This window comes from Papio anubis, unplaced genomic scaffold (assembly GCF_008728515.1).
Source record: "Papio anubis isolate 15944 unplaced genomic scaffold, Panubis1.0 scaffold430, whole genome shotgun sequence".
Taxonomy (NCBI): domain Eukaryota; kingdom Metazoa; phylum Chordata; class Mammalia; order Primates; family Cercopithecidae; genus Papio; species Papio anubis.
The window spans coordinates 4,598-18,103 of NW_022164476.1; the positions used below are offsets into that span (position 1 = coordinate 4,598).

Consider the following 13,506-nt stretch of genomic DNA (forward strand, 5'->3'; position numbering starts at 1 on the left):
TGGTCACAAGGCCTTCTGGAATGCCTCAGGGAGGACCTGCCTGCACCTGTTTGACAGTTAACATTTTTTTTTAATAAGTAGAAGGAATAGATGATAATGCTGAAAAGCATAGTATAGTAACTACATAAACCAGTAACTGTTATTTATGATCATTATCAAGTATTAAGTGCTGTACTTATAATTATACATGCTATACTTTTATATGACTGGCAGCGCAGTAGGTTTGTTTACACCAGCATCACCACAAACATGTGAATGATGCAGTGTACTATGATGTTACAATGGCACAGTGGCTATGATGTCACTAAGCAACAGGAATTTTTTAGCTCCATTACAGTCTTGTGGGGCCATTGTTAAATATGCAGTCCATCACTGAAACCCATGGCTGTGTGTGGTAGAAGGTTTCAGTTCATAAATACTAATTTATACTGCTGGTTTATGACTAATCCAGGAAACTGCATAATGATTAACAAATGCTACGATATAACCAAGTGAATTGCAAAGTCATCTACACCGGTATTAAAGTTCAACTCAGAAAGGACTGTTGGACTGTGTCTGTAGCCCTATGTAGAAGAGAAAGCCAAGGGCAAAGTTCCCACTCTCAAGAACCTTATCTTGTTAGGTCCATAAAAGGGTTTCTGGTGACGCAAAGCAGATATATAATCAGCAAAATGTGGTGTGCAGTTCAAATGAGTGCTTGTGCCAGAGATTAGTGGGGTGCCAGCTATCAGTTCTTCCACCCTGTCCCTGGAAGCAATCTGCTACCTCTGGGGCTGGCACAACCCAGGGTGTGGCTGCGGCTGCCTAGGGTGTGGCCACTGTGAACTGAGCTGCATCCCCTTCCTGGTGCACACCCACACACACAAAAGCTACTCTCTAAGAAATGGGAATATCTGCCTCTTCGCCTTGGTATCTTCAGAAAATAATGATTTAGCAAATGATAGTTTTTTTGAATGTTGATTTAATTCAGCTGATTCTTTCCTTGAAAGAGAAGATTTAACCATTTTTCAGCAACTATGACAGAGTTTTCTCTGTGTTCTGAATTCCTCTTTCTTAAGATTTCTCTTTCTGGATTAGTCATAAGCCAGTCTTTCCTAAATACATTCAGTTTCTTCCGTGGTTTCAGCAGATACTTTTGAGGGAAGACACGGAAACTTAAATTGGTTAGGTGCGTACTTTATACCAGACACTGTGCCAGATGATAGAGATGATCTCAGGTGTGTGTTCAGGGGAGGGGGCGTGTGGTGGTGGTCATTCTGAAAGACACCTGGAGTTGCAGCTCAAATCATTTATTCCGTAAGTATCTATGAGCGTGCACACTGTGCTTGGCATGGAAGATGCAGACAAACATGGTCCTGCTCTGTTTTAAGTGAAGGTTGTTATGGCGTATAAAGCAGGACACCTCACTTGGTAGGAGTGCAAGGCAGTGTCAGGGAGGGCCGCTGCTGCCCTTCACGCAGGCAGCTTTGCAGGCATTGCTCCTGCACCTATGCAGATGTGTCTGTGGCTCGTGCGGGGGGACCCTCAGGGAGAACAGGCACGCTGCTGCCCCAGGCACTTACACTGTCCCTGTGACTGAGTATGCATCCTCTGCAAACCATTGCTGTAGCTGGGTACCCTTACTGTGAATTCATTGCCTTTCCAAGGTCCTCATTGTTCCCGGCTCTGCTTGTCCTCATCCAGATTCATACGCCATACATACCTTAACAAGGTCTGAGGAGAGTAACTTTCACTAGGGTGCAAAGGCCCATCAGGTTTAACCTCACAGATTGCATTTATACTTTAAAAGAGGGGCTCAGTAGTAAATATTGATTTCTAATTGTAGATTCTAACTGTAGATTGTAGAGCAGTTGCTTTGCTGTGACAGAGACATCTATGCAAGAGACACTTCTCTATCTTGCCACTTACCTACCTTAACCTCTTAAAATTAAGAAAAATAGAAGTCAGTGACTAAGCCACCAAATTTGAATGTGTTGCCTGGGCTAGCTGGAGTGTTTTGGGGGAGAATTCTAAAACCTGCTCTGGTCTTAGCTCTGCCCTCATTTAATGAGCCTCTATTTCCTTTTCTATAAAGTGGAGCAAACAGGATTTTTGTGAAGAGTAAAAGTGAGCTGAAAAGTGCTGGACTGACACAAGGTAGCCCTGCACGTAGCCAGGGAGCCCAGCATCCTGTCCAAAGATTAGAGTCTGAAAGTTGACTCTGTTGATTTGCAAACTTTGACCTAAAGCAAATATGCTTAATTTTATTGTCCTTAAATTTTATTGCTTCTGACAGAGGCACCTTTTCTTTTAAGGCAGGGTCTTGCTCTATTGCCCCATGCTTCAATGCAGTGATGCAATCATAGCTAACCTCAGCCTCCTGGGCTCGGGCGATCCTCCCACCTCAGCCTCCTGAGTAGACATGAGAGTCTCCCTGTGTGGCCCAGGCTGGTCTCAAACTCCTGGCCTCAAGTGTTCCTTCCACCTTGGCCTCCCAAATTGTTGGGATTACAGGTGTGATCCACCGTGCCCAGGTGGCAGCTTTATTTTAAATGACCTGTTTGCCCCAAATGTGTTCAATTTAAGGGTAGGCTGGAGGTTCAGTCATTTTTATTTATTTTCAAAGAGGTGTTCGGAATTCACACTCTGTATTTCTTTTACTAACTACTGTGGCTCCCTCCTCATGCTGACTTTCTACACTTGGGAAGAGAATGTGGACAAGGAAGCTTGGAGGGAAGCCAGAGACTCCTTGCTCTGTGCAGCTGCCCAGACAGGCCAGGATCTGCTGACCTGTGGAGCCAGCCCGCTGCAGTGTGTGCCCCCAGCCCTGGGAGGAGCAGCAGGCCTGCCTCAGAGAGCAGCTCAGAGTGAAGACTGTAGAAGGGGAAAACTGATGAGAATTATCGTGAACCATGGTGGGAAGGAGGGGTTTTTAGAAGTTAGGCCTGTTAGGCTGGGTGCGGTGGCTCACGCCTGTAATCCCAGCATTTTGGGAGGCCAAGGTGGGTGGATCATCTGAGCTCAGGAGTTCGAGAATAGCCTGGCCAACACGGCGAAACCCCGTCTCTACTAAAAATACAAAAATTAGCTGGGTGTGGTGGCCGCGTCTGTAATCCCAGCTATTCGGGAGGCTGAGGCAGGAGAATCACTTGAATTCGGGAGATGGCGCTTGCAGTGAGTTGAGATCATGCCACTGCACTCCGGCCTGGGCGACAAGAGCGAAACTCTATCTCAAAAAAAAAAAAAAAAAAAAGGAAGTTAGGCCTATTTTGCTGAGCTAAGAGAAACTTACTTTTAATGAACTGAGCTGCATGCCTACCCCAAATTCTGTTTTAAGGAAGATGCTCCGACCACGGTGTCAGTTTGACTCTAAATTTTCAAGTGATACTGAAAGGGAATATTGGAACCAAATGAATCTGAATGGGGGTCCCAGGTCTGTCACTGTCTGTTTTACACCTTGGAAACATTACTTAACCTCTTTTGAAAATAAGGATTTACCATCTTATTGGTTGGTTTGTTAGGACGATTAGATACATTCCAGAGCAGGGTAACCCTCCTAAGTTAAAAGCAGGGATTGAAGCCAGGCAGTTACCAGGGATGGAAATTGTAGAGCTGAAGGCAGAACGCACACCGGAGCTGCTGGCTCGTGGAGGCCTTGCCCACCATAGGCAGCCCACGAGCGATCCCTTGAAACATGCTCCCCGCTCCTTTGGGCCCCGTCATGCTCTGGCCCTTCTTCCATCTGGTGGTCAGAGCTCAGAGCGGTTGGAGGGGCAGCACCAATTTACCATGGGATTGTTTTCACTCCCACCTGCCAAGTTCTGTTCTTGCTGCCCAGTCCCTTTCTTTCTTTCTCTCCTTTCCTCCAGGGGCAGGAGAATAACTTAGCTGAAAACGCTGAACAATGGGAAATGAGCTGGGATTAGCTTTTTCTCCAAACATTTTACCATGAAACATTTCAAACATACAGAAAAGTTGAAAGAATCGGACATTGACTGTCCGTATAGCTAACACCTAGAATCCACAACTGATACTTTGCTGTATGGATTTGCATCATCCTTTTAAAATGCATTTCAAAATCAGTCGCAGCCATCAGAACTCTACATGGGGCTAGTTTTGAAGTGATGATTTGTTGGGCAATCTGAGTTCTTAGGAGCTGCCCAAAGCCTCAGAGGCTCAGGAGCCATGCTCTGCTTTCAAAGTACTCAGCCTGGGCCTTCCCCTACCTGTGTGAGATGTCTGCTGCTGCACCTGCACATGCCCCAGGGTCGAAAGGAGGCCTCGGGGGTCCTGCGCTCACAGTGTCCCCCATGCCTGAAGGCAAAAAACTTGGAATCACTTATGCATATACTATTTTGGATGCTTGGTTTCTTGCTTGCTTTCTCTCTGTCTCTCTCTCTCCCCCCTCCACCTTTCCCCTTCCCTCTCTCTCTCTCCCCTCCCTCTCTTTCCTTCTCCATCCCTCTTTCCCACCAAGCTCTGCTCCCCTCACTCCCTCCCTCCCCCTCCCAATGTAATGTACACTTTAGCATTTTACCATGTTAAATATTTTTTCAATCATGTGATTTTTGTTGGCTATATTTTTCTACAGCAATGACTACTGCAGTGATGTAGATAAATCTCATAATGTTGATCAGAATCTCCCAGGCACAAAAGAGAAAAAAAGATACATGATTGTATACTTTTCTGTGTATAGACTGCATAGTTGAGTAATTTTTAAATTATTTTATATGGTACTGTCTCTGATGACTTCTTAGAAACATCAGATTGACTCACACCTTTTTTTGGTCTCTATTTATGCATTTCCCATTAATAAAGCATGCTGCTCCCTAAGGCTTCACACCATGAAATAGCCACAGTGCTGGGGGCTGTCCCAACATGTTCTTTCTTCCACAGACGCAAGATGGCTGTCCTCTCTAAGGAATATGGTTTTGTGCTTCTAACTGGTGCTGCCAGCTTTATAATGGTGGCCCACCTAGCCATCAATGTTTCCAAGGCCCGCAAGAAGTACAAAGTGGAGGTAAGTGGGAACACAAGCTGGTACCCTTGTAGGTTTGTCTGGGGGCCACAGGCTTAGCCAAGAACTTGTTTTCAGCCATGGAGGGAGAGGCAAGGAGTTAGTTGTGAAAAGTGGCAGTTTCAGGACTGGATCTATTAGCGATTCTGCTTCTTCGTGGTGGGAAAGAGGCAAGAAATATGGGGCCCTGCTAGGGAGTAGTTTCCATCTTGTTTGACTTTGTCTCTTCTGTAGAAAGACCAGGTATGCTGGGATTCCAATAGTACACTTTTGGCTGGAGCTATTTGCTAGGAAGAGTCACTGTATTTTCTACAGTGGGTTAAATAGCAACATTGTTTCATGGTGTGCCACTTTAAAAATGATGTTGTAAGATGATTTTCCTGTTTTCCAAGTAGAAAAGAGGTATGTGGTGTTGAGATTAGCCTGGACTTAGACATAGGAAGGTGGTCTATTAAATACTTCCTTTAGTTTTAGATGATGTACAAGGGATAATTACTAAGGTTGTCCCTGGTGAGCAATTTTAAATGTCTGTTTCTGTTTAGCAACTTAATAATTAAACTCCCTTACTAGAGCTTCTTTTAAGTTTTTATATTTAGTTTCTTTTTTTTTTTTTTCCTTCCAATGGACACTTCCATTAAGATTCTCACACACTCAATTTCTGTTCTTCTATTAAGGGAAATCTTAAAAGGATGTGGTATTTGGTGACTCTTAGGAAGGCTCTATTTCCCTACGGTATCTTTGTAATGCATCTGAAATCCACCGTTGATGCTTAACGTCAATGAAAAGCAGAGTTTGGCACAAAGCTGCCTCTTTCCCTTGTGCAGCTACAGCGCAGACATACATTCTTATTCCTGGATATTTAATAGAAACATTGAATCTGTGTCTGAGAATTGAGACCCTTGTCACTGTAAATAAGCAGAAATCGAATGGTCATCTATCAAGGGTGTGAAAGAAGATACTTTGGAATATACTATTTTTAAGGTTGATTTTAACTTTCAACACTGAATGCTACTCTTGACCATCTAATCAGTATGTGCTTTGTTGTGACAGTATCCTACCATGTACAGCACGGACCCTGAAAATGGGCACATCTTCAACTGCATTCAGCGAGCCCACCAGAACACGTGAGTGTCGGCCCTGCCGGGCACCAAAGACATCTGCAGAGTGGGTGTTTTCCGTCTAACACCTCAGCCCTTAGTGCGCTGTGTCTGCTGAGTCATAGTGACGGTGATAATCATGGGCACCTCATTAAAAGTCTTCAAAAATTATGTATGTGAACACATTGACTATTAAGCAAACTGAAGAGTGGTTGGAATGGTGGGATTTCTGGATATTCTTTTCAAAAAATGTCTTCATGGTTGCATTACCTGCTACAGTTTTGCAGCATGACCCATCTAAACTGATGTTGACTCTCCCAGGCCTAGGGAGTAAAGAGGTTTTGAATGCTGTAAGGAAACCCACTGTGACTCACCAGGACCTTCCACTTCCATTGGTTAGATGTGAGGTCCTTTTACTCAGCATGTTCCAAGTGACCTCTAATCCCATGCGGAGCAAAGGAGGGTGGATGTTAGTGACCAGGTCTTCTCCCTGCAGTCAGTGTTTATTTTTGCCCCCAAGCGTCTAACTTGGCAAGGAAGATGTAAAGATTCATAGTGCTGGCCGGGTGAGGTGGGCTCACATCTGTAATCCCAGCACTTTGGGAGGCTGAGGTGGGTGGATCACTTGAGGTCAGGAGTTGGAGACCAGCTTGGCCAGCATGGCAAAACCCCATCTCTACAAAACTTAGCCAGGCGTGGTGGCAGGCACTTGTAATCCCGGCTACTCAGGAAGCTGAGGCACGAGAATCACTTGAACCCGGGAGGCGGAGGTTGCAGTGAGCCAAGATTGCGCCACTGCACTCCAGCCTGGGCGACAGAGAGACTTCATCTTTTCTTTAAAAAAAAAAAAAAAAAAAAAAGATTCATAATTCTACACAGGCATACTTAAAAAGGGCACTTTTTAAAAGTTTCTTTCTGTCAATTCCAGGTTGGAAGTGTATCCTCCCTTCTTATTTTTTCTAGCTGTTGGAGGTGTTTACCACCCGGTAAGTTTTCCAGGAGGTGTCCATCTGTTTGGATGTAGTTCACTGAGCTATTATCGGGGACAGAAGGAGGAAATAAACATGCAATGAATATCTTCAGTGTCTAGGCACCGTATATTTAAAAGGATTTTATTCAATTATTTCTTACAGAGTTCTTTAAAGTAGGTGGGATTTTCCTCATATTTTACAGATAAGGTAAAGCCTCTCAGATACTATTTAAACTTCACGAGGTCAAATAGCTACAGAGTAGAAGGATTAGAATTTGAACCCAGGTCTGTCTGGTTCTAAGTTTCATGTCTATAAGAGTTCATTTGTTGTATTAATTCATTCACACAGCAAACTGTCACTCACCACCTGGGGTAAAGCAGTGATCAAAGCAGACAAAGACCCCTGGTTTCGTAGAGCTTGCCTTTTTGTTGTAGGGGATGGGGTGGTCGCAGACAAAAAGCAAAACCTAAGTAAATGACATCATGTGTTAGGAGGTGGTGAGTGCAGAGAAGAAAACAAAGCAGCAAAGGTGGAAAAGGGGGTATGGAGTGGGATAATTTTGAATCGGGTGGTCAGGGAGGGGGGCTTTGCTGAGATGATAGTTAAGCAAGTGTAAAAGGAGGTGAGGGAGCAGGTGCTGCATGTGTCTCCCAACCTCCAGCCAGAAGACAAGCAAGGCCCGAGGCAGGCACCTGTCTGGTTTGTTTGGTGAGCAGTGAGAAGCCAGTGGAGCCAGGAGAGGGTCAGCAACAGAGGGCAGAGGGGTGAGGAGGCAGATCACCAGGGCCTTGCAGGCCTCTGCAGTATAGATAGCCCTGTGGGCTGGAGATGTAGTCTGCACTTAAACATATCTAAATAAAGCAAATGTATCTGCCTCTAATTAATTGTCATTTGGGTCTTGTCTTGGACAGAAGTGCTCCCTTTTCCGAGGCCAGATTATCTCCTGAAATTGAGTCCTGACCAGAGTGGTGCCCCTTCAGACTTCTGGTGCTAAGCCTTTCCTAACCATCTGGTCCACACCTGAATGCCTGGTACTTTTGTTAAAAAGCTGCCAGAGTGGCACATCTACTGCTCATGACCTTGAAGGCCTGCATTTTTTTTCAAAGAAACATCTACTGCTCTTGTGTCTCTTAGGAAAGGGTATCTTTCTGGTGCCTCTCAAGACCCCCATTCCTAGCAAGTGACTAGACTAGCTGGTCTGAATAGCCCAGGTCTCTAGATTAGGCCTCATTTGGTGTCCCCACTCCATCCCCATTCCTAGCTCACATCCCTGGACCCCATTCCTTGTGGGTCGTTCTGAAAAATAAGAGCTAGTCTGGGGACAAGCACCTAACAATTGTTCCTAGGTTGCCAGTCATTAGGCAACATTATAGTAAAGAAGGGCCTGGCAGAGGCTAGAGCTGCTACATCGTGACTTGAGGGACTGGCGTTTGTTTTCATTTGTTTCACCCTCCTGTTGATATTTAACGTTACCCAAAGTCAACTCAAACAAACAAAGACCCCGATGCAGTAACCAGTAACCTTTTCCCTACCAGTAGCACTGCTGAGTGGGAAAGACACTGGGGAAGGTGGCCTTCTCACACGCTCTCTTCTGTGTTCTCTCCTTGCTTTTCTTAACCAAAGAAGTCACCCCAGCATGGCAGCCAAAGGGATGGATTTTTCATCTAAGTTTTTATTCTCTCTGCTCAAGGGCATTGGGAACAGGGAGACTTTTCTCTCAAAGACCATGTATTCTGGGGTTCACAATACAAGAAGCTCTCCCCCTCTTTCTAGTGGAGCTACACCCCTAGTGTAGCCTGCAGAACCACCTGCACCCATCCCTGCCAGTGACTGACTTTACATAGAACAGCAGCTGAGTCTTCAGTCAGTCTCATGCTCAGAGGCCCATTTGAGAAAACGGCATTTCCCCTAGTCCTGACTTTGGGGCAGTTCCCTTTTCTGGCTTGCCCTGAGACCGCCTGGCCCACATGTCCTTCTCTTGCTCTAGCACAAGTTCCCCAAGATGCCCAGGGCAAGAGGGGGGATTCCTTCCATCCCACCTGTCTAGGAGAAGGCCAGTACTCATCTCTGAGGTCCACAAGCCAAGCCAGTCATAGAAGAATCACAGATATTTTATTTTCCTGACTGAAACTAAGTTAATTCTACCTAGTTTGGGTGGGGAGTGGTTAGCCAAACCATGAAATTACTAACTTTTTGCTAACATATTGTGTAATCAACCCTAGATGTTAATAAAGGTTTGCTTGTTTGTTTCATGCAAATACTAATGTAGCCCTTTTTTCTTAGCGTATAGCTTCCGGCCTGGGCTTGGCCTGGATTGTTGGACGAGTTCTTTATGCTTATGGCTATTACACAGGAGGTTAGTACATATTGACATTTGCCAAGGAAACAAATTTTAAATTTTAAATCCTATGCTGGCCAGGCACAGTGGCTTACACCTATAATCCCAGCACTTTGGGAGGCCAAGGAAGGCAGATTGTTTGAGCTCAGGAGTTGGGTACCAGCCTCTGCAATGTGGTGAAACCCTGTCTCTACAAAAAATACAAAAATTAGCCGGATCTGGTGGTGCACACCTGTAGTCCCAGCTATTTGGGAGACTGAGGTGGAATGATTGCTTCAGCCCAGAAGTTTCAGGCTGCTGTGAGCCATGATTACACTACTATACTCCAGCCTGGGAGACAGAGCAAGATCCTGTCTCAAAAAAATAAAATAAAATCTTATGCTACTGTATTTTTCTTCTTGGGAATTCGAGAAAAGGGGAAGTCACTTGATATTTAGGTAAAAGGTCTGTTTTCTTTTTTTTTTTCTTTTGTAACAAAACTTACTTTTATTGAGCATTTTCTATGTGCCAACCACTATAAGAACTTTGCATATGTTATTTAACCTTACAACAATTCTGTAATATAGATACTGCATTTTACAAATTAGGAAACTGGGACTCAGCATGATTAAAGCTGTAGGTCACAGAGCTACTAAGCATAAACTAGTAAACTAGGAATCAAATCCATGCAGTTCAACTCCAGAGCCTCATCATTACTATACCTGCTATAATCTGAGTAAGGAGGAGGAAAAGCCATTTTTGGCTGTATTTCTTTGAAAGAGAGGCAACTCCTTCCAAAGGTCCTGGAGCAAAGTTGCTGTAATTATTATCCCGTAATTTTCTAAGATCCAGGCAATACTACTGTGGCACATTACTTGGCATGTGGTATCTGACTTGCCAACAGCTTCAGGCAAAAGAGTTAGTTAACCTCCTAAGGCCAGTTTGTCTAATGTACAACCTCAGATGCCATGACAGAATGACTTGCGAATGTTGAAAGCGTCGTAATTCTGGAGCACTCCTGGTAACTTGTTCTTTCTTCTTTTTCAGAACCCAGCAAACGTAGTCGAGGAGCCCTGGGGTCCATCGCCCTCCTGGGCTTGGTGGGCACAACCGTGTGCTCTGCTTTCCAGCATCTTGGTTGGGTTAAAAGTGGCTTGGGCAGTGGATCCAAATGCTGCCATTAAAGAATTTTAGGGGTTTAAAAACTCTTATTCATTTTAAATGACTTACCTTTATTTCCAGTTACATTTTTTTTTTTCTAAATATAATAAAAACTTACCTGGCGTCAGCCTCATACCTAAAACTCCTGACTCTTACTACTCATTTCCGTTTGAGTCTGTATCTGAAATCAGTAGCTAGTTCTACTAGATGAGAGAGGAGCCACAAGCAGTGCACCCTCTCCTCATCCTTCCAGCACATGTTTCTGTAGTATGTGAGGTTGAGAAAAAGTCTGATTGTAGTGATGTATGTATAGTCATGCCACAGTGGTGAAAAATTAAAGAAAAATATTTTAGCTCTCAGGATATGCTATTATCACTTGCTACAGATACTTAGGATAACAGTAAAGATCTTTTTAAAAAAATCTCAGCTGTGACAGTGGCTTACTCCTGCAATCCCAGCACTTTGAAAGGAGGCGGAGGCCAAAGGAACGCTTGAGCCCAAAAGTTCAAGATCAGCCTGGGCAACATGGCAAAACCTCAGCTCTACAAAAAAAAAAAAAAAAAAAAAAATACAAGAGTTAGGCAGGTATGATGGCACATGTCTGTAGTCCCAGCTACTTGGGAGGCTAAGGTGGGAGGATCACTTGAGCCCAGGATGTCAAGGCTATAGTGAGTTATGATCACACTGCTACACTCCAGCATGGGTGACAGAGCAAGACCCTGTCTCAAATAAATACAAATTAAGTTTCTATTAAAGATTGTTTCTGTTGCTTAAAAACTAAAGCAGTAGACTAAGATGAAACTTAACAGAGATGAATGTAACTTTCTACATTTAGAAATAAAGATCTGACTGCCTAGGTACAAATGAGGAAGACTTAGAAGATTTCAGCTGGTTTAGAGAACACTGCCAAGTTGGCAGTATAACATAGTTACTCCAAAACACTGATGTGGCCATAAACTACCTTAAAAGGAAATATAGTGTCTAGACCTGCGCTGCCCGATTGGCCACATGTGGCCACCTAAATTTAAATTGATAAAATGTAAATAAAAGAGCAGTTCTTCAGTTGCACTAGCGCTTTTTCAAATGCTCAATAGCCTTTGAGGATGAGAGACAGTATTTGAACCCAGTCCTGACTCTAAAATCCATGCATTTTCCATTGTAGCAGTTTATTGCTTAAGCTCCAAAGATGAAGCATTTAAGGATGGAATGCCATGGCCAGCCATTGAAGATGGTCAGCCTTGGCCAAATGGCCACCTGGAGCCCTTGGGGCATTTGATGAGGCTGGACCAGACCAGCACACACTCCAGTGTTAGTTCATGAGAAAGTTTCACCAGTGGAGTAAAATAAGGAAAATGAGGACTGTTTTTCATAAAGCTTTTACTTGTATTTTTTACATTAAAACGTTCTTTATGAAATGCTGGTGATGATGAATGGTAGGGATTTTTGGTCCTGGCTTGAAAAAATGATGTAATTGAGAATTTACAATAAGACACGGTTTTGGTTTTTGCTTCGTAAGAAACACATTTAGAGAGGTCAGAGAACTTGCCGAGGTTTCCTTTCTCACTGCACAAAGAACAGCAGGCATCAGTGAAGCAGGGCAGGGAAGATCTGGAGATGAAGCTGGCTTTTCACCTTTAAAAGTCTTAACAGGGTATAATTTTCAAACTACAGATGGTCCCCAACTTCTGACAGTTCGACTTAACAATTTTTTAATATTATGATGGTGCAAAAGCAAGACTCAGGCTGGGCATGATGGCTCATGCCTGTAATTCCAACTCTTTGGGAGGCCAAGGCGGGCAGATCACCTGAGGTCAGGAGTTCGAGACCAGCCTGGCCAAAATGATGAAAACCCATCTCTACTAAAGATACAAAAATTAGCCAGGTGTGATGGTGCGCGCCTGTAATCTCAGCAACTTGGGAGGCTGAGACAGGAGAATCACTTGAACCCAGGAGGCAGAATGTGCAGTGAGCCAAGATCACACCACTGCACTCCAGCATGAGTGACAGAGCAAGACTGTCTCAAAAAAAAAAAAAGCAATACTCATTCAGTAGAAATCATACTTTGAGTACCAATACATTGTTTTTGACTTTCAGTATCCAATAAGTTATATGAGATATTCAACACTTCATTATAAAAGAGGCTTTGTGTCAGATGATTTTGCTCAACTGTTGGCTAATGTAAGAGTTCAGAGCATGTTTAAGGTCACTAGGCTAAGCCACGATGTTCGGTAGGTTAGGTGTATTAAATGCAATTTCAGCTTACAATATTTGCAACGTGTGTTGGATTTCTCAGGATGTAGCCCCATCATAAGTCGAGCGTCTGTAATGTGATCCCAGTTTGTCATTTTGCTGTTGCACACTGGACTTAGATGGAGTTTTGTAAGGAAGCTCAGTACATAAAGGGCGCTGTGGTTGAAGTGCAGAACTGAGAGCTCTGCCTTTCAGTGCCCTACTTCCCCACTCACTGCACTTCCAGGGAACCCTAGGGCTTGGCAGAATCCAGTTGGTAAAGGCTGCTTAGAGAATAACTCTTACAAGCTAGTCCCTTGTCTTGTGGGGAAAAACTTGGCATAAGTATTTCTACCATTAACTACTAATCTATTGGCAGTGTACATTCCAAACAGTCCATTTATGTGTATAAGGGAAACACATGCTGAGTTTTGCTAGATGAAAATCAGACAGCCATGCCAGCCTATAAATGCCTAATTGAGCCATAGTGAACCTTAAGTATTCCCACCTTCAGGTGCCTGTGTGCCCTTGGGCAAGCTTATTAGCCTCCCTAAGCCTCAGCTTACACAGCTGTAAGTTGGAGATAATGAAAATACTTATCATATAAAGTTCGTGAGGATCAAACGGTAATGCATGCACAGTGCCTACCAGGGGTCTTGTAGCCACGCAAATTGTGGTAGGAAGCACGAGAGCCACCTGCTGGTGTAGCTCGTTCAGCAAAAGTCAGCAACCAGG

At 44.0% G+C, this 13,506-nt stretch overlaps 1 protein-coding gene across 1 annotated transcript; it reads left to right on the plus strand.

Moving 5' to 3' along the window:
- Positions 1-4,790: 4,790 nt before the first annotated feature.
- On the plus strand, positions 4,791-10,684 carry LOC116273173 (microsomal glutathione S-transferase 3-like). Its single transcript, XM_031662143.1, has 5 exons — positions 4,791-4,999; positions 6,047-6,120; positions 7,022-7,079; positions 9,348-9,420; positions 10,429-10,684. The coding sequence occupies exons 1-5, from the start codon at positions 4,799-4,801 to the stop codon at positions 10,563-10,565; spliced, it is 543 nt and encodes a 180-aa protein (XP_031518003.1). The 5' UTR covers positions 4,791-4,798; the 3' UTR covers positions 10,566-10,684.
- Positions 10,685-13,506: the final 2,822 nt, after the last annotated feature.